Source organism: Pteronotus mesoamericanus, unplaced genomic scaffold (genome assembly GCF_021234165.1).
Source record: "Pteronotus mesoamericanus isolate MK-2021 breed Mesoamerican mustached bat unplaced genomic scaffold, CSHL_Meso_final scaffold_85, whole genome shotgun sequence".
Taxonomy (NCBI): Eukaryota; Metazoa; Chordata; class Mammalia; order Chiroptera; family Mormoopidae; genus Pteronotus; species Pteronotus mesoamericanus.
Window position 1 is genome coordinate 73,545,652 of NW_026555329.1, and position 21,347 is coordinate 73,566,998.

The 21,347-nt window shown below is 54.0% G+C and overlaps 1 protein-coding gene across 5 annotated transcripts in view; it reads right to left on the reverse strand.

Annotated features, from left to right (window-relative positions):
- HIPK2 (homeodomain interacting protein kinase 2) overlaps positions 1-21,347 on the reverse strand; it is a 171,629-nt gene that overhangs the window by 48,001 nt on the left and 102,281 nt on the right. For all 5 annotated transcript variants that reach the window (XM_054564283.1, XM_054564282.1, XM_054564281.1 and 2 more), the window contains exons 3-6: positions 6,884-7,007; positions 6,472-6,591; positions 4,291-4,377; positions 2,302-2,486 (exon numbers count right to left, since the gene is read on the reverse strand). In XM_054564283.1, coding sequence (XP_054420258.1) covers positions 2,302-2,486; positions 4,291-4,377; positions 6,472-6,591; positions 6,884-7,007 — 516 coding nt within the window. The remainder of the gene's footprint in view (positions 1-2,301; positions 2,487-4,290; positions 4,378-6,471; positions 6,592-6,883; positions 7,008-21,347) is intronic.

Below are 21,347 nucleotides of genomic sequence, written 5' to 3' on the forward strand. Positions count from 1 at the left end.
GAGATGGAATCTTTAAAGAGGTAAAATGTGGTCATTCGGGACGGCCCTAACCTGGTTCACTATGGGCCACTATGGGTCACTATGGTTCACTATGGAGGAAATCACAACACAGATGTGTAGAAGGAAGGCCACGTGAGGACTTGGGGAGGAGACGGCCCTCTACACGCCAAGGAGAGAGGCCTCGGAAAAACCAGCTCCGCCACACACCTTGGCCGTGAACTTGTAGAAATGTACGAAAACAAACCTCTGCTGCTCAAGCCCCTCAGGGGTACTGTTACGGCAGCCTGTGCACGCCAGGGCTCTCCCCCATTCCCTTCCCACCACGGCCCTTTCTCTGCCCCGCGGCCCCCGGGGCTTGTACCACCGGCTCCGATGTCCACTTTAACACGCGCCCCGCCCGCCCAGGGAGACGCCAGAGGTCCCGCTGATCGCCTGCCAGGCACCCTGGCTTCTCAGCTACTTCTCCCCTCCAGGGGCCTGTGGGCAGCGCCGGCCACGGATCCCTTGGGCCGTCAAACCTGAAACTGCTCCGCTTCCCCGGGCCACCAACTCCTGCATCCCATCCCCCCGCCGCACTGTCACCCGTGTGGCTCCTTTGACAATGACTAAAACCACCAGTCTCTGAGTTGATCGGACCATTCAGTGTCTCTGGACCCCTCCTATCTTTACTTCCTTTCCTTTTCAGCTAAGCCCCGAACAGTCACCAGTTCGGATGACAGTGCTATTGCCTACATTGTAAGTCTGTCAACCTGTCTCTTCCCCTTAGCAGCCAGCAAAACTGCAGCCTGGGTGAGCCCAACTCTGTTTCCTCCAGCCTTTCCGGGGGAGTTCAGTTACACCCTGCGCCTCCCGTCCGGCCTCCGCACTCAACAACTCTACTGATTTCTCTGTTCCATTTTCCCTGCCACCTTCTGCTCCAGCTACCTAAGCTCTTCTTCCTGGACACCTCGCTCTCCACAAGAGAACAGGGAGCTGTCTGAAGGGCTTCCTCAACGTCCCCTGCTAAGCCGGCCGACAGCGGTGCCCCTCCGTCACGCACAGCGGCGTCAGCCCGGCCCTCCACCGGTGCTCTGAACCCCAGCCCGCCCACTGTCTCCGGGAACTTCTCTTCTGAGCATCCTTTCTCTTTAATTTCTCACTTGCTCTCAGACACGTCCCGTCAGCACTTGCAGTTGCTCAAGTCTCTTCCACATTAAAAAAAAGGCCTCCTAGGGCCCTGCCCAGTCACCCCTCCGTCTCTCCCCACCCGTTTCACAGCGTCCCTTCTTGGAAGGGTCCTACCCACTTCTTCACCTCTCACTCAGGCGTTCCGCCTGCTAAGCGGGTTCCCGCCTCTGTCAGCCACTGGACGGCTCTAGGTCCCCAACAGCTTCCAAGCTGCCAAATGTGTCTTCTTGGCTCAGGGACTTGACCAGGCAGCAGCAGGGAGGTCTTTGTTAAACACACTCTACCCAGCCCGTTCCCTGCGCACAAGTCCTTCAGCGACTCCCCACTGGTCTTAGGGTCAAGACCGAAACCCTGCACACGGAAGGCTTGCCCGGTGCACCCCGGGGCCCTACAGCTCCTCTGCCCCCCAGCTCTTGGGCTTGGTTCTGCCCGTGGGGGAGGAGCCTTCGCACAGGAAGTGCTCTGTCCCCTCTTGCCGGCCTTCCCGCCTGTCACCTCTCACGCCTCCTTCCCTGCCACGGCTGCCCTGTCCCCAGTGAGCCTCCCTTGTTGCCCGCTTCATCGCACCCTGCGCCTGCCCTGACAGCAGGTTCGCTGTTTGGGCGTCACTGGTTTGGTGCCTTTCTTGCCTCTAGACTTCGGCTGCCATGGGCCGGGGCCCCGTCTGCTTTGCCCCCCACTGCCCCCAGCACCCGGCACGGCACCCGGCACGCTGAATGAACGAACCAAACCCACACTGGACGGAGTCCTCTCTGGAAGGGCTCTGGGAGGGACCTGTGGCACTGAGAGTGGCTTTGCTTCACGGACCCTGCCGTTCGGAGCATTTCCCTTCACGCACGGATGCCCAGAGTCCTGTCCACCTGGCCTTGACCTTTCCCACGCTCCACCGTTTGAAGCAAACTGCGGCTCAGGGTCCCAATCTGGCCGCCGCCTGTTTTTGTAAATAATGGTTTATTGGGATGCAGTCTCACTCGTTTGTTTACGTCTTGTCTATAGCTGCTTTAGCTACAACGGCAGAGCTGGGGGATTGCGACAGAGGCCGCCGCGTGGCCGGGAAGCCTACAATGTTTACTTTCTGGGCCATAAAGAAAAAGTGGCCGAGCCCTGGTATAAAGCATCGCGCTGAACACCTACTGTGTGCTGTGGGGAAAGTCGAGCAAGTGTGTCATGGTGACAAAGGGGTGGTTCAGGGTTTCGATCGGAGTGATTCTCTTGTCGGCATCGATGGTCAGCATCTTCTTTAACAGGTCGATGAACTCCCGCCGGTCTGCCTTCTCCACCAGCATGTCACTGCCTTCTAAGTCTGTGGTCATGTTCACCTGGGAGCAAGCAGTGGCAGGTTACCAGGACTCCGCGGTGCCTCCCCGACGTCCCTTCCCCTCTGCCACGCCGCCCCAGCCTCTCAGTCACCCCTTCCCAGTTCGCTGCGGGCACTGTTGGCCCTGTTGAAGGCGCTGCCCCATGTCACTGCGCCCCACAGCAGGTGGCGGTGCTCTCGGCAGGAAAGGCAGAGGGAGCCCGCGCACGGGGAGGGGAGAGGGTCTGCTGGCACCTGCGAGTGTGTGTAAGTGACAGGATGTGCGCCCTCTTGCTTCAATCGGTTACCTTGAAATGCGCCCACATCACACCTCGTTGAAAAAGGACCACAAGATGAAAAGAGCTCTGCGGGGCGGGTGCAGAACGGTGTGAATGTACTCAATCGCACTGAATGGCACAGCTAAAAGTGGCGCAAGGGCAACTTTTAGGCTACGTGTATTTTACCACAATTAAAAACGGTAACTAACAACCGAGCAGTACACAGTTAAGAGGCAAAAGGTTTATTAATGTAAGCTGAGAGGGGAACGTCGGGGGCTGGGTGCCCTCGCCCTGCATCTGCGGGCTATGGTCCTCTTGCAGCGCCCGGTGCTGCGGCCGGAGTTATTCCCTGTGTTCACTGGAGTCACCTCGGGCCAGGAGAGGCGGGGAGACTGAACACAGGATTTTTCTTTGCAGATCAAGTCTACGCTAGGACGGTCTTTAAGAGACTTGTGTGATGCTTTCTTTACGTTCCGAGAGGTGCTCTGGAAAGCAGTGTCAGTTTTCTCGGACAATCTAAGCTTCTAATCAACTGACGAGTGTACTTTTCTCAGCATCATGATTTTTGGTTGCACTCACCTTCAGCAAGATGTGTGCTAAGTGTTTGTTGGTCTCTAGCTTTAGTTCTCATCGATTTTACGAAAAACTCACTTTTTGGGCTGCCCTGATTTTAGACTAGTCTTTTCGCTAAAAAGAGCTGAAGTTCTAGCACTTTCTCTGGGCGCAAAGGTGAGAGCCGTAGTCTCTCCAGTGAGCTGAGCACGACTGAGTGCAATGCTTGGAATTGGTTCCCTGCTAAAGGTGTGTTTGAGCCCCAATCTCCAGTACTTGTGAATGTCACCGTACTTGGAAATAGGGTCTTTGCAGAGGTGACCAAGTTAAAATGAGGTCAAATAGGAATAGGGTGGGCCTTCAATGCAACGGCTGGTGTTTGCAAGACAATGAAGAGGAAGATTCAGATGCAGAGACAACAGGACACAGAGGATGAAGCCACACAAAGGAGGAGGCAAAGACTGGGGGGATTTAGGGACACTGAGGATACCCTGGGGCCACCAGCAGCTGGGGGGGGGGGCAAGGGACACTTTCTTGCCAGAGCCCTTGGGGGAAACAAGGCCCTGGTGGCACTCTGATTTAGCACGTCCGGCCGGAACCGTGAGAGGAGAAATGCCTGTCGTCTTACGTCCTCCAGCCTGAGGTTCCTTGTTTGGCAGCCCTGGGAACTAACACCGAATCAAGGGGATTAAACCCAAAGGTACTAATGGGCTTAAATTCTTAAGAAAACATCAGTAAGATTGGCCAGCACCGTTCCACAAACGGAAACCAATGAGCTGAAGCTATTTTTAAAGAGCTGGTGTAAGGTTTTAAAAATGTTCCACAAACCCAGTGGTATTCTTCCTCAGGCTGGCATGGCATTGTCTGGGGTCAAGGTCGACCGCCGCAGCGGAGTCAGCGTGGATGTCCGCCCGCCGCCCTGTACTGCTCTTGCAGAAGCCTTGCCGTGCTGGGCTTTTAAAGGGCTGACACCGCACACTCACCCGCGGCGCTTACCTGGGCCATGTCATCTAAGCAGTTGAAAATGTACTTCCTTGCTTCTTTTGACTTAATCCCCGTCTCTGCTTCATGGTCATCTGGTGTCTGGTCAAGAGAGGCAACAGCTGATTGGTAATCTGAATTACTTCCTGGTCACTGTAACTTAAAGCCTAGAGCTTCTGTTTCTCACGGAGGTTCTTTTTCCCACTTCTTAGAGGAGACCTGGATTCCTCTTAAAGTGACCTGCACACTAATTACTTTCTTTCTTCATCCTCCACGCTCGCTCATTCTTCTTCCTTCCTTCCCACAAACACCTGCTCTGAGTCAGGTCTGGAGGATTCAAAATGAATAAGACACCTGTGATAACACTATGTTCTTCCCTAATTTAAGGCGTAAGGTAAGATTCCGTAAGTGGAAAAGCAGAAGTGTCCTCCACATGGTTTAAAACTTTAATTTTTTATCAAACGCTTATACAAAGAGCTCTTACTATGCCCCAGGCACTATTCTAAAGCACATGAACTCATTTAAGACCCTTCACAACCACCTCAGGTGGGACAATTACCTCCCCATTTCCAAAGGGAGAAATGGGAACAGAAAGCTTAAGGAGCTTGCAGAGGTCACATGGCCAGGAAGTGGCAGCTGGCTTTGGAGTCTGTGTTCTGCGCCACCCTCCGGCCCGGGACGGGGCGTATGTGCGGTTCCCCCACAGGCCTTGGCCTAGGAAGCCGTTGTTTCCAGTCACTAAGGGTTTTAGGGCTCATCCATGGACTGCAGGCAATTAATCCTCCAAATCTGACTCCAGAGCAGCACACATGGAGCTGCTAAGGTCTAGGCTTTGCTCCCGGGACCAGGTGGACAAGTGGGACAGGGGCTTCCGCCTGAGGCGCAGAAACGGACCCAGCCCTGCCTGGCCTCGCCCTCCGCCACCCCTTCCACAGGGCCTGACCTTGAGCCACTCACCTCCCAGCAGCCGGATGCCAGCCCCCCGCCCGTAGCCCCAGAGCAGTGCTTGCTTAGCTTCCACATGTCCCCTCTAAATCTTTTGTGACCCTTGGCCACATGTAATCTTCCTTCTCTTTTTCAAAAAAATTTTTGAGTCTATTGGGGTGACATTGGTTAATAAAACTATATAGGTTTCAAGCGTACAATTCTATAATACACCTGTCTGTTGTATTATGTGTTCACCACCCAGAGTCAAGTCTCTTTCCATTGTCATTTACCCCTCTACCTTCTGCTACCTCACCCCGCCCCCCTATCCCCCTGTTCATCACCATACTGGGTTTTGTTTTGTTTTTTTTTAATGCTTACTGCCTTTACTTTGTTCACTCAGCCCCTAAGGCCCTCTCCCCTCTGACAGCTGTCAGTCTGTTTCCTGTATCTATTAGTCTGTTTCTATTTTATTGTTCATTTTGTTCATTCGAGTCCACACATTATCTTTAAATCGTATTAGAATTTGGGTGTAGTTTCTGTCAAAAACAAAACAACACAAAAAACCACCACCCACCCACCCACCCACTCTCTTGCAAAAGAAAAAAAAAAGAAAAAAAGCACCTAAAATGAACGTAAGACGCACTGGAGACTAGCATTATTTTCACTTTTCCAGGAAAACACATGAATTTTAATTACCAGGTGTAGATAAAAGTGAAAGCGAAATATGTTTCCGTTGAAGTAAAACCACCAGAGTTTGTGGAGGGCAACGGTGCGCTGCAGCACCTGCCGGCTCGGCGGGCGGACCCCTGCCGGGGCCCCGGGGCCATCTGGGCCGTTTCCTTTGCCTGGACGACCCTCGCCACGCTTCGGGCCTGGCTCACGGGCTCCTCCGGGGCTCTCTGCCACAGGCAGCAGCCACGGTGCCCACGCTCCGCTCCCACCAGGAACGGGGTCCTTATTATGGGGGCCACGTGTTCGGCCTCCCTCTGGACTGGGGGTCCCTTGAGGACAGGGGCTGGTTGATTTCCCTCTTCATGCCAACCAGACAGGCCATCATGGTTTCCCTGATTAAATTCTGGGATTTAGCAATCAGACTTGGGCACGCGGAGTGGTGCTTTTGAACATTCAAATTCATCCGAAACCACGTATCCCAACAGCCGCCCCTCCCCTACGGCGTGGGCCGCTGCCAGCAGCCCCCCACCGGTGGCCTGGGCCCTTCCTCCCCGAGTGCTGGGTGTGGGGGAGCGACAGAGGGCGCGCCCCTCCTACCTTCAGCCTCCACAAAGGATACGGCGAGTCTGTGTCGCGGTTGAAAAACCTAGTTGTCTTTGTCCCTGCGCTCAATAAATATTCAGCTGGCAGACCCTGTGTTTGTGAAATATACCGAATCTGCAAGAAAAGACGAGAGGGAGGTCAGGGTGCTTCCTGTCACTGTGCATATGGTGAATTAATGGCTCCAGTGTCTTGGAGAAAAATACAATGTTACAGGGAAGGAAAGAAGTGAAAAACAGAAAAAGGGAAAGAAAAGGGGAATAAAGAGAGAAAAGCAAGGCGCAGGGAAGCAGGTTTGAGAGACGCCGTGACACCCCGTAACCTCACGCACGCATCATGTTCCAAATGAGCTGCTAATCCAGGTGAAACATGAGCGGCCGTGGTGAATGCCTGTGCTACCTGGACCCACCTGATCGTACTCCGACGCGCCCGGATACAGCGGCCAGCCCAGGAACAGCTCTGCAATGACGCAGCCCAGGGACCACATGTCAATAGCCTCACAAAATGGTAAACCAAGGATGATCTCAGGGGCCCTAGAGAAGAAGAATGGACGAAAGCATTAGCAATTTAGAAAGGCAGGCAGCCATTTCGCCATGAATTCTACATTAAAGCCCACCTGGCAAACCCAGGGTGCCCCCAGGGATGGACCCCCGGAAAGGGCCTGAGGTTCTCTCGCTGCGTTGCCGTGGCTCCTCCAGTGTTGGGCTTGGTCCTCCCCCTGGGGGGGGGGGGCCCGGCCAGCTGGCTGGCGCGGCTCTCGAGCAGACCTAGAGGGGGCCTCACCTGCTGCCCTCACTACCGCTACACTGCAACCAGATGAGCTGAGAACCGCTTTGGGGATACCCGGGAGTTCTCGTTGGTAGCTGAAAACTTGGGAAACCAAAGTTTAAAGGATGCCCAGGTTTTCCAAAGGAATGCTGAAGTCCAGGTATTCTGTTTTCAATAATACACCACACAAAACAAGTTGCCTCCACCCAGAATAATGGGGTGAAATCCAATATCCGTCCACACCAACGATCCTTTTCTTAGGAGTTTGTACCCCACTTTCCCGAGGAAATAGTACTGTTTTTCAATGGCTTCTAAAAAATTAATCTCCTAAAAAGAACTCCAGTGTGACAATTGTAGAACCGTGATCATGAGCACACAGTCTGGCTGTCCATCCGAACTCTACCGTGAACCCGGTCCCCACTGGAGGAGTGATTGGGTTGCCTGCTGGAGCCGCGAAGGGAACCACCTGAACTCAGAACATGTCCCAGCAGCCAGTAATCACGCCCAAAGAGACCGGGGTGCATCTTCTTTTCTAAGAATCTGCCATCATCACATAGGGGAAAACCAAGCTCAAAGTATGAGAGATGAACACAGCTTGTGTTTGTAAAAACGTGGCCCAAGGAGCTCTGCGGGGCACGGCATGCATGGGCCCACCTTCTGTTCCCTCCAAAAACTTCCCACTTGGTTACGCAATGAAGGCGCCGCTGTCCACTCTTCCGGCCGCCTGGAGTGGGGGCGAGGGAGCCCGAGCCTTCTCCATCTGGCTGTCTTCACCCGTCTCGCTCAGAGGAGGGAGGAAGGGCACGATCAGGCACATCTCTGCTTGCCTTGGCGCTTCGAGCTGAACTTTTTCCCCACTTAAAAAGCACCTCCCTACCTTGCTCCTCTAAATTTGCTCCCATTGCTAATCTTTTCCCTCCCGGCCTAATGGCACTGAACACACAAAATGAAAGCCAAAATGTCTTGTTACAAAGTCTTGCTTTTCTGTAAACAAAAAAGGAGCTGGTTCCTCGAGCTGGACAGCGCCGTGCTGGGTGCTCGCAGAGGCAGCAGCCACTGGCTGGGCAGCGAGACCGCTTCTCCTCCAGGCCAGGCCTGCGTCTTCCTAGGACAGTGGGGGGCGGTGGTGGGGGGTGGCGGCGGCGAGCGCCTCCTCAGTGGGCCTGTCCTGTCCCTGGGCCCTCCCTGCCCGGCACCTTCAGCTGCCAGTGCGCTGCCAGCACGTGACCTGCTCCCTGGTCCTGGTCTCCTCCAGCCCTCGCTGCTGACTGTGTGCGTGATCCCGGGCGCCTGCTCTTGCCCACTGGCACTGAGACATGGGGGTGCCTGGGGTGGCTGTACGTCGCTGCTGGACTGCCCCGTGTCGCGGGGCCTTCAGCACCCCCAGCGGCCTGGGTCACTGTCCAGCGCGCCCTTGCACACAGGGCTCCCAGAGTCAGCCGACCAGCGTGTGCACTCGATGAGGGTGCTGCAGGCTGCCTCTAGCAAGGCAATCTCTTCAGAGACGGTTTCGGTTTATTAAAAATAAAAACAACAACAAAAAACCCCCAAACAAACCACATCCCTTAGAAAAGAAGCAAGACCTGAAGAGAACATCCCAGAGAAGACAACATGTTTTACGACACGTGTCAGAAGCCGCTGTTCTTCCTGCCCTCACTGTTCTAGATACACTGTGTCCTCTCCCACGCGGACGCGGGCCTGTTCTGGGAGGAGAGTCCGCTGTGGGTTCCAGGGAGCGTCTCCTTTGCAGGCTGCTGGCTCCAGAGTACGTGTCCCTGCACCTCTGTCCCCTATTGCTGTCACCTGTACCTTTGCCCCCTTGGCAGCCTGGACACTCCAGTCTCCGGGCGGGTCTGAGGAACAGGCTGGTCTGGTTCTGCGGGGACATCTCTGGATGTGACCATGGGGTGGATCTTCCTATCAGGGTGATCGACTGTTCTTGGGGTTCTCATGACCCGAAACAGGCTGTTTGGAACCTGCGGAAACCCGTTTCCCAGTTTCTGTTCCCCGATCGCGTGCCAGGCCCAACTCTAACAAATGAGGCTGTCAGGCAAAGGGCACCTCAGCGATGTTCTTTGGCAAGAAACACCAGACAGGGACATTCCATGAGCAGGGCCTGTGAAAATCACTGAGAGTCCTTTTTTCCATTGGAAAATGAAATGACAGCCATTCACGATGCCGCAGTAAGTACGGCAGAATGTTTTTCTTGCTGTGACCATAATGAACAAATGCCAGGCTAGATGGTGGGGAGACAAAAGAAATAGAAGGCACAGTCCTGTCCCCAGGGGCCCCAGTGCTGGGAAGGCCACGCTGAAACACACGTGACAACTAACGCCAAACACAAAACACATACAATGTAGACACAGACATGAAAGCACAGCTAATCCAAGCACACGGACGTGCCCCAGCATAGCCCACTAAAAAAAATACAGCAAAACACGAGAACAAAACACACCGAAAACAACACAGGCTTCCCTAATCCCTTCGTGTCCTGCAGCTGCTGCCTCTTTCTCTTTTCTCCCCCACCCAATCCCCGCGGAGTGGTCTCCTCCCGCTGCCCCTGCCCGGGCTCCAGGGCGGCACTGCTCCAGGCCAGCAGTGACCACGCTGTCACGGCCGCCGATCGCCACCTCGGCCCTGGGACCCGAGAGCCACCTCCCTCAGCGCCGACCGTCTCTCCTGCTCTGAGACACTCACCCACGCTCGCCCTGCCTCTCTGCATGTGGCTTGTCCATCCTCTTTGCTGGCCCATCCTCTATCCAACTGCCACATGATGGCAAAGCCCTAGGACCCGGTCTTTTCTCTGTTCATCCTTGTTCCAGGTCATTGTCATGGGTTAAATTGTGTCCCCGCAAAAGCTATGTTGAAGTCCGAATCCCTGGTAGCTCAGGATGTGAGCTAGTCTGGGAACGGGGTTACTGAAGATGGGGTTAGCTAAGGGGAGGCCATACTGGAGCCAGTGGGTCCTCAGTCCGATGGGACCAGTGTCCCTAAAAGAGGGCAGTCTAGACACAGGCGCAGAGGGAAGATGGCCATGTCAGGGTGGACGCAAAGACTGGAGTGATGCTGTCACAAGTCACGGAAGGTCGGGGGCCACCAGGAGCTAGAAAAGGTAAGGAAGGATCTTCCCCTAGAGGCTCTGCAGGGAGTGCATTCCAGCCGACACCCTGACTTTGGACTTCTAGCCTCCAGAAAACAGATATCCGTGGTTCTAAGTCGTGCATCATCGCATCCACACACACAGGTTTAGATTCCGTTCGTATTTCCCAATGTCTCTCTCTACCTCAAACCTCTCTCAGCTCCAGATTTCTGTTTCGACGGCCTGGCACCTCCACTGGAATGTTTCACAACCAGCTCAAACGTCGCATGTTTGAGGGGGTACTCCCCCCCCCACACATCCCTGCCATCGCCACCCTGCTGCTCGTGGGAATGATCTCTGATTCCTCTCTCCCCCCTCGTCCTCACCACCCAGTCTATCAGTAAGACCAGCCCTGAAGTACGCCTCAAACTGACCCTTGCTTCCCCACCTCTGCTGCCACCACGCTGGCCCCGGCCACCCCGTCTCGCCTGGCGCTTTCTACCTGGTGTTTCCTTCCTCCAATCCATGCTCTGCGCAGCTACCAAAGTGAGCGGGTCACACCTCCCTCGGCTTTAAGCCATTCAAAGGCGCCCTGCTTCCAACGAAATCTAGCCCCTCCCACGGCCCACAGGGACCTCCGCCATTGGTCGGCTCTCCTAGTTCCGGAAGCTCCAGTCCAACTGGCTTCCTTTCAGGTGCTCAGAGTACCTAAGCTGCTTCTGGACCTAGAGCCTTCCCGCACTGTCGCTGCCTCTGCCTCTGCCTCTGCCTCAAGTGCTCTCTCTGCTGGCTCTCAGACGCCTGCCTCCTTCTCCTCCTTCAAGCCCCGGCTTACCTGTCACTGCCACAGACAGGCCTCCCTGGACAACAGTCAGATTCCATCACCAGTGCCATGAAAGTCACTGGACAGCACTTGTCCAATAACCTGCTTACTGTCTCTTTCCCCCTAAACCAGCACGGTGCCTGGCATTTAGTAGCCACTCAATCAGTAAGGACTTGTTGATTGAATAAACCTTTATTAAATAAAAGAAAGTGCTAAAAATATGTGATTCAGATAGAAAGTTCTCAGGGAGTACAAATGAAGGACAGGAGAGGGGATCAACCTTCACGTAGGAAGGGGAGCTTGGGCCCGAGAGAGCAGGGTTCAGCTGGAGGAGGCGGAGGCGGCGGCGGCTCCGTGCAGGCCCAGAGCGCCTGGCGCGCAGCCTGTGCTCCCGAGCCAGTGGTCGGTCGCCAGCAGCAGGGAGCTCTGAACCTCACAGCACACTGACCTGAAGGGAGCTCCCGAAAGAATTAGAGCAAAAAAGCCAAAGAGAGTAGCAGGAGGGCCGGAGATGCCACCAGGCTCAGGGAGGCCGGGAAGGTGGGGCAGGGAAGGTCGCTGGGAACCAGCCCCCTAGAGCTGCTCTCTTTGCCACTCCCCCTTGAGGTCAGTCCACCACTGGGCTCGGCTCCTGCTGCCACGGGCGTGGCCGAGCCCCCTCAGTCTAGGCGTCTCTTGTAACCCCTCTTGGTCTCTTGCCTTTGGTTTCAACCTTTTCCAATCTACGCTGAGACTCTTCCTCATCCACAAGGGTGCTTCCTTTTCTCTGTACCCACAATACACTAAAAGAGCTTGTTCTTCTCTCCCCCTTCGGACTCAAACCTGTACCGCCCACCTTGTCTGTGCTGGTACAACAGGCGATGAAGATACAAACGTGAATAACCAGATCGGTCCAATCAATATGAATTGAGCACTCACCGCTGCTCTGAACACATGTCCGCGTATCTGCCCCGCTAAACCTTCCAAAGCGCACACAGCCGCTGCTGTGTAAATGTCGGCTCCGCACCCAGGCTGGTGGCCCTCAGGCGAGGAAGGCACCTCTCTGCCTGGCCCCCAGAGATCCCTCGGGGACTGGGGACCATGCTGCTGTGATCCGGCAGATGCCGGGTCCCCTGCTCTGCTAGTCCCTAGGGCTCTGAGCCCCTGGCAGTTCAAAGTCAAATCTAGAATCTGCTTCTTTTTGTTCGGTATACCTGAAGCACATGCTACGAATGGTTGCTAAGGCTATTTACTCCGCAGAGACGAAGAGGACATTCTTACCGACGGTCATTCTTAAGCCAGAATTTGGTTCAAGCTCCGTTCGTTCACTCACGTATTTGGAGACTCAACCTTCACGTCCTAAGCATCTACTATGTACCATGCACTGTGCTGGGCACTGGAGAGCGACACCTCGACAGGCGCCATGGCACCTCCAGGAGCTCGCCGTCCAGAGGAGGCGGCAGCATGCCAATGGCCAACACGCCCTGTGCCGAGCGCGCGGCCAGCACGCAGGCTAATTGGGGCCGAGAGACAAGACGGGGTGGGGGGGGCTTCCCAGGAGAAGTTCTGAGCCGGGTCTCGGTGAGTGGACAGCGGGGTGGCCTCCAGGCGCAGGGCAGGGCGAGTGCCCGCCCCCGCCCCTGCGTCACTGCTGTGTCTCCAGCCTGCCTTGGCCACGGCGGGCACTCTCCGCACATTTGTATGAAGAATGAATCTCTCTGCTTCTACCCCGAAGCCGGCACTGTCTCCTTGGCAACACTTCCTGTGACCAGAGGCAGGTGACTTGGACTTTGTTTCAAAGTTTTGCCTGCTTTTTTTTCTTAAAAAAAAAAAAGAACGAAAAATTTACATTCTGGTTTCTTCCATGGTGGCTGTTTCTGTGCTCAGCTCGGTCCTGCAGCAGGTAGGACTGCTGGCTCGAGACACCGCCCTTCCCACGGGGCTCAGAATCACCCCGTCCTGGCGGTGACTCATCGCCCTTCACTCGCCACCCCACAGAACCACCGTACAGTCTCCTCATTGCTATTCGGGGACACCGGACAACTTTAAACGTACAAAAAGTGTCAGACAAAATTTGGGCCTGAGAGAGGGAGGACCTGTTCCTTTCCAACATTCTCACAGCAAGACACTAAAACTTCTGGTTTTCTATAGAAAGAGAATAAACAACGGCCATCTCCGACACATCAATTACTGAAGCTTTGCTATCTCGCTCCACGAGCTCTCCTGATGGTGCGCAAGGCCAGCAGGGCATTCCAGGATCACGCCCAGGTCACGTGACCCTGCGGGATGGGGACCCGCCAGAGGCGGGAGACCACACAAGCTGAGTGGGGACACGCACGCGCGCGGGAGCCCCGTGGACCCGTGGGCACTCCAGCGCCGGCAGGTTGCGGCCGCATGCCCACGTCCTGATGCGGGCGGGAGGGTGCCGTGAGACAGAGCGCCGTTGGAAGCCCCTCGCACGGGGCCTGGCACGGAGCAGGGGACCAGCACGTATTAAATCCCTGACCTACAATGTGTCTGTGTGCCTGTCACAACAATTACATAAAGAGCATCATTTTAAAAGCCCACTTCCCTCCCTATGTGTTGACACATTAGGACAACTCTGTTTAAGTATATTAAAGTGTACACAGGAAACACTGTTTCATTTATGTACATAAAAAAGGTATGAAGATTAATAACCAACAACCAAGTACCAACGACCTACCACCAAGCTTTAGAGAGAAAGCTGCCTGTCCACGCCCCGCCCGCCCTCCCTGCAGAGGGAAGGGCGACCCTAACTCTGCCGCGGTGTCCTCTCGCTCTCCCAAGCTCCCCGGCCGAGTGCAAGACCAGAGCCACTGTCTCGATCAGCGGCGCAGCATGCCAATAAAACAAGTGCAAGGTTCACAGCCACTCCCAACTTGGGCAATAAATCTGCAGTACTCATCAGAGAGCCCGGGAAGGATCGTGCATTTCTAGAGAAATGTTACTCAATTTCTCCGAGTTTTTATTTCACCATCTATGAAATGTGATTATTAATCTTGCTTTTTCCCTTGTCTCTACAGCAGCTTATGAAGATAAATTATGGTCGGCGGAATTATAAAGCAGTTTGAACTCCTTGGAAGCAGGACAGTCTATTAGCCTGCGGTATTTTATAATCACTGATGCCGGAAGGTGTACTCGGATTGAACTGCAGTGGAGAAGCCCGCTCCCACAAATATATGTAGATTGAAGGTAACCTCAGAGTGGCTGGGGCAGAAGCAATCGAAATGTAAATTGTGTTTCAGACGGGTTGTTAAATCTTGTGCTTGGTTCCACTGCAAAAACAGCAGATTTGGAAATGCTGACATGAGCTCCGAGCCACTACTGGAGCTGGTGACCCCGAGTCAGGGGACGAGGGATTACATCAAAGCGACACGGGACCGAGGAACGGCGGAGATCCGGGGATCGGGAGGAGGCAGTTTCAGAGAAATCGGACCCAAAGCCCGGAGGATCTGGGCAGAGACAGCCCGAAGGGAGAATGCTGGGGAACACCTCGGGCAGCCAGAGGGGTGGGCTGCCAGGAAAATGGGGAGCTCAGAGGTGGACTCATCCCATGGCTGGGGACCGAGGAAGGCCCTAGCGCAGATCTAATACTGCCTGAGACCTGGAGAATCCAAGGGCAGCCTGAGATCTGATTTTGAAAGACACCACTTCCTCACTGAACAGGAGATAGACGGGAAATGGCTTTGTCTTCGACTGGGGTGCTAGGTAGCTGAGAAGGACAAAGGGACGCAGGGCTGGAGCTCCCGGAGCGAAACCCAGGGTGAGGCTGACCAGGAGCCCACGCACTGTCAGCCTGCGCTGAGCCCAGGTGCAAGGGGGCTGTCCTCGCAGCGGCCTCACCAAACGCTGTGGACCCTGAGGTCTCTGGACACACTCCAGGAGAGTATTCTTGCCTTGCAGGAAGCCGAGGGTGGCCTTGCAGAGGGAAGTGAGCTGTGGCAAAGGAGCGAGGCTCTGAACTCAATGGGGAGCTCGGAGAGACACCCCACTCAGGCCTGGGGGTGGCTGCGGCTTGATGGTACCCACGCAGGGAAATCGCTGCAGAGATGTTCTAGAAGTTCTGCCTCAGGGCCACTGCTGATGATCCTAAAACTGTGTGCTGCTGAGGACTATCCAAGACCCTCACCAGTAATTCTGCCGTAATTGAGCATCTCCAGACACCGCTGACAGACATGCTCAAAGCATTAGACTGAGTCATCACATCTATGTGGAGGCTGATAATACAGAAGCACAGTAAGGCCTAGATGTTGCCGTCATTCTCAAGCTACACCGGGACAGTCCCCCAAAGGAAGCCGGCTTCCCTGATTCAACTGACCGTCTGCAGAACAGTGTTAACCTCAGAGTGGCAGTTGCTTTGTGATTTGTATTGGCACTGAGCATGATGACTCTAAGTGGACTTTCCTGGTATGCATATATATATATATATATATATATATATATATATGAATATATATCAATATAACTTTATTTACCCACCCCGTGCTGATCCTTGGTTCCCAGCGCTGCTCTAACTCTGCAAAGTGCGGTGTCCAAATCTAACTTTCTTATTTATGTACCAGAAGAACAGGCTGGATCTAGAACTTACCTGCCTCTCATCTCCAAAGGCTTCTCATAATACTGGTGTAAACTGGAAACCAGTTCTAAGATGTCCGGAGCATATTCTGATGTTAGCCAATAAATTCCTAGTAAATCTTAATGACAAATGTCCTAGGTAGAATCGGCTTGGACCCCATACTGGGTCATTTCAAAGATACTTACACTGTCCTGTAATTCCTTACCCTCTTGACATGTGCCATGCCTCCTTTGCCTGTCCACAGCCCGATGACCCAGCATCTCCCAGTCTGGTCTCCAGGGCCTTTACCATGAAGCCAGGGGTGCTGGGAAGAGCCTGGTCCCGCTCCTACTGCCCCACGGGACTGTAGTGTTACCAGGTTTTATGCTCGTACTTTGTGCCAAAGTACGTGCTCAGTAAATGACTGTAAGAGCACCTGTCACCCTGGGAAACGGAATCACAGGTGTCTGCATGTATCTACACAGACTGCTCCCATGTTCCCACCCTGCACGACCCCCTCTCCCACCAGCACGCGGCGGCGACATGCAGCCTGTGCCGCTGTGTGTGCACATCAGCAGTGTGGACCCCGAGCCCCAGCTGGGCCCTGCCGCTCTGGGATGCAGGCGCCAGAACACGTGGGCTGGGCGGGCCCTCCACCCGACACCGAGGGCCTCAGTACCAAGGCCTGGAGCTGGGAAAGTGGCCCAGCTGGCTGAGCGAGACAGAGGACAAAACCTCAGACGTTCTTTTCAGTTCCTCTGGTCGATTGTTTCCCTTCTGCTTTGTTGTTCGCCTGCTGACTGAAACCGAGGGTTGCAACTGTGCATTGAGAGCTTCCCCGGGAAGCCTGCCGACACCAGGAAGGCCTGACCCAAGTCGCACTGTCCCCTGCTGTCACCTTTCAGCTTCCCGAGCCCAATTCTCTTTTCTTTGCCCTGGGACGGGGGTTGGCATTTCAGTTCCTGTGCATCACCTGGAAACACAGCATCTTCGCTTTGATTATTCAGAGTGGTGATATGTTACCTCAAGTAACATATTGCCGTCTCACACTCAAGTGGTGGACACAGAATGAGTGTGAGACGGCAGCCGGAGAAAAAAGCTGGCCTCTTTCACACTAGTCACTTAATACAAGGCTCACCCTCGACCCCAGAGAAAAGTGTACCAAGAAGGTAACATCGCTTACATGCAACTTTATCGATGTAAATGCAAACTTCTCACTGGTGAACGTTTAGCTTTGACTGGCTCACAGAAAGTATTTAAAAGTGTCAGATGAATGAATGAACCAACACGAGGCTGACGAATCCTGATGCTTCCTGCTGGGGGTCTCCGTGCCTGTACTGGGGAGGCCCGGGAGCTGCCAGCTCCTAGCAAGTGAACCATCACAGAAACAAGGCTCATCCTTGGGGCGTTTCCCTTCCCGTCTCCTCCCATGGCTGTGGGGCTATCGCATGAGGGACTCTTCATAGCTGATGGCCCAGGGCTGCAGATGGGACCCTGTTCCTTCTCTGAGAGGGAGATTGCATTCGGTGTCACCAACTGGTGACATATCATTGAGAGAGGAGAAGCCAGAAACCTGAGCCATGAGAAAGAGCCTGGTGAGTAAAGATGCCAAACACATGGTGGAGGGTGAGTTTCTACTGCAGCCGCGGGGATGTTCCCAAGTCCTCAGGGGCCTCCCTTCCTGGACTGTGCTGTTGATGGAGAATCACTGAGGAAGGGGGCCTGAGGCCCACTCACATGCTACCTAAGTTTTCAAATAACGCCTGCAGCCACCCCAGCCGATGCGGTCGGCTTTGACCCAGGAAGGGCAGGACGCGTCCCGTCCTGCTCTCTAGGGAAGGGCGCACAGCCTTGCCTCTCCCAGGAGACCAAACCTGCAGGAGAGGCCCAAGCACACGTCCCTCGCCCCGTTCTACAGCAGGGAACACCGCAGAGTGGACTTAACCACAGCCCGCTGGGACCTGGCTCGGTGGCAGGCTGTTTGTTCCAGCAGGGGTTAGGAACAAGAGCGTTTTGACAAACGAAACGGGCATACGTTCCAGCTCTTCCGCCAAGGGTGGCTTATTTAGGGAAAACCTTCCACCAGTCAACTTTTCCTAAAGGAGCTGAAAAGCAACAAGACCCAACTTTGCTGTCTTGTGTTTGGGTCGCAGAGGAAAAATGCAGCTGGCTCTTCACAGCTCCCACTAGGGGGTGCTGAAGTGCAGGAGACACGCTCGGAAAGGCAGCTGAACCTTCAGTCCTGTGGGACAGAGGGGTGGCCCCCACTGGGGAGAGCGGCTCAACCTCACAGTGGGAAATCCACACCAACTGTGGAGTGGAGCCGGGGGGTGCTTTTGTCCGTGGCAGGGGATCCCGCTGCCCCCTCTTCCCATAATCTGCTTTTCTCATCCTAACAATGCACCCTCTTGATAATCCAGGGGCTGGGACGCTCGCACAGGCCTTTGGAATGGAGCAGCTTTCAGCAAAAGAGATTAAAAGTTCATTTTGTTCTCTTGTGCACCGAACACTGCACGAGCCAAGTGAGCTAACCAGTGTGTGGAATTGGGGAGTTGCCACAAGTCAGCTGGAATTTAAGAGATTAAGTAAAAGGAAAGGAAGGGAGGAGGGGGGATCGACTGACTGGTGGGAGCAGGGAGGAAGCAGAGCCAGGGCCTGCGCGCTCAGGGCGGGGCCCCTCCATCCTCCGCTGGCTGCCTCCCCGGGAAGCGCCTCTCTGGCTACCGACAGAGGACAGAGGCCTTCGCGGGTCTCACCTCGAATCTCGCCCCTTCCGGAACTCTTCCCTGACTCTCAGCTGTTATCCTGTGTTCCTGCAACGTATCTTTGGCCAATTCAGCTCTTTCACTCATCCTCGCACTGATAGTTACTATTTTTAAAAAAATGAGAATAACCTATAAGCAGCTTCTCCCCGGGGTTGTGTGTTACCTCTCTCTGCACATCTCGAGGCACCCGGTGCGGAGTGAGAGGGCGGAAATGGCCTCCGCAGAGGCCGGTCGGTCGTCACGGTTGAAGTGGAAGAGGCTATGGATTCATTATCTTTTTCCTACCACCAAGCACCGTGCAGCTCTAGTAAATGCTCAACACCCAGATGTTTGCTGAACTGGCGTGATTATCTGAGAAAGGAGTGAAAACAGGGATTTCTTACTACTTGCTCATTTATGTATGCATATATTTATTTTTAAGGAAAAAGAAGGGCTAGGAGCAAGCAAGCTCTTTCTAGTTCTTCTCTGATAAGGAGGATTTCCATGGAGACATCTGAATAGAAACCGATAAAGCTCTATTTATTTTTAATGGGAGAAGCTTGACATAGGAAGTTTGTCTCTTTAAAAAATATTTGAGCTAGGAGTAGTGGGTGAAAGAGACAAAACTATTTCTCTGGCGATGAAGAAAGAAATAACAAGTGGAGTGTGGAAGAGAGGAGGCAGCTAGGGAGATTTAAACAAACAAACAAAAAAATCAATGAAAAAACCTACAAGCAATTAAATGGATGTTTGAAAGGACAGCGGTGATGATTGGTGTGAAGAGCTCAAGTTTCTCTTCTGTCAAAGAATAAAAACTTTGAAATATCATTTAAGTATCATTTAACGGGACAGAGCAGCTGCTTGCTGGGCTTGCCTCTGCAGAGGGCTGGCAGCGTAATTTGATAATTCAGCTTCTGCACGTATGTACCTCGGCCTGCCCTGGGCTCCCCAGGCGACCGAAAGTGCCTTGAGGAGACATCGGCTACTCTTGCTTCCTGAAAGGAAAGTGCTCAGAGCCCACGGCCGGCAGGCCGGTTGCTCTGCAGGTGCTCCACCAGCACCACCAGCTAAAGGAAGCTAACCCAGACCGGCCGCCGCCTACAAGCTCTGACACACAACGGCTGAGAGCCTTTACATTCAGCCCCCAAAAGAGTTTGTTTTTCAAGAAACAAAACCATCCTAAATAACCCAAAGATTCAACTCTGGACTCAGTTATGAGGCTAACCGAAACAAGTCTGCCTGACTCTTCAGCAATGCCTACTGCTGTGGAAACCGACCAGAAGTCTTCCCTCCTCCCAGGTTCCCTCACTCCCCAGGGGCCGACACACACTTCACGTGGTCACTGAGCCCCACGTTGCGGGCCAGCATGGGGCACTCATGTTCAGACCAGGAAACCGGTGTGGTGGAGGGAAATATGGAGGGCATGATACTGGGTACTTCGTGTTGCATAGCGGGAAGGCTGATGAAAGACACGGCACGCCCCCAGCCTTGGTATTACTCCCCCCGCCCCCCGCCAGAACTGCATCAGTAGCTTAAATGTGAGTGAGCATCATTTCTACATGCACCTTAACATCTGGTTAAAACGACTCTGTTCTAAAAGCCAGAGCTCAGGGTCCATCATTCCTCCCACTGAGCAGCTGCGTCCCATTCGCTTCTCATCAGCCGCCTGCATCAGTATCGAGGACCCTTCTCGGGTCTGCCTTGCTGGGCTGGGGGAGGGGAAAGCAGAGGGAAGGGAAGGAGGCTGCAGGGGCATGTTCTTTCCCTGTGCATCCTGTGTTCAATATGGACAAATATTTGTGTAGCTTCTGTATTTCCCATTAATACTGGGATAAGGTAATTAGCGACTAGCTTTTTCTAGGGGAAGCAGCAAAGCTCAGGGGAGTTGGGAGTGGGGGAGAAGCAAAACCCCAAACGGAAGAACAGAAATGCTAAAAGCTGGCATCTAAAGATATTATTCAAAAACAATATGGGAAAAGGCAGAACTGCATTTCCTCTGTTCTTCTAAGGGGAAGTTCAGAAAAAGGTCAGAAAGAGAACAATGCAGGCCATCTATCATAGCAGCCTCTAACCTAGAAAGGTTACTTACGCACTTCAGCCGCATTTCTCAATTCTGTAATCACCTGCCCCTCCCCTGCCCCAAGACTGCATGCCACCGCAGCCTTATGAATTATACATTTCATTTCCATTTACCAACACCCGGACGCGGTGACCACGGCGTGGGCAGGGGACGGGGCGATGCTGGCCCCCTCCCCCAGGTGCACTGGCAAATGTTCCACGTGGGTGCTGCTTGTTTGACCTTCAATTCCCAGTCTAAGGTTTTGTTTATCGAACAAATAAGAACTAGCTACCAGTGGAAATTTCCCTAAGGGAAATCACTCTGGGGCACCTTTCCTTCCCCTTAACATTTTTATTCAGGCAAAACCTGGTTAAAATGAGCATTAAGAGCGGTTTTGGAGGCGGCGAAGGCAACGTGCACGGTGTGTGAGCGTGTGCGTTTAGAAGCAGAAGCACCAGCAGCGCCCACTCTGTCCGGCTGTCTGACGGGGTGAGGTGGGGGGGCTGAAGCGGGCACCAGAGATGGACACCAGGGCAGGAACTGGAGTGACCCCTCTCCCCAGCGCCGGATTAACTGGCACCTTCTCCCAGCAGGCCAGGGGGGCCCCAGGGAATTGTTCACAAGTGCTATTAGTATATCAAAGGGGACCCTCCTCTTTGTTCAGGGTGCAACTTGTTGGGGATTTTCCTTTCAAATCTGTAAAAGACATTAGGTTGCATAGAGAGGTGTCATCTCAGGCAACCGAGGGAAGGAGGCAGCGAGAGAGCAAGAAAAGCCGTGAAGCGGGCTGAGGTCAGCCATGCTGGGGAGGCTCCTTGAAAACCAGGTGGCACACTCTAACAGGT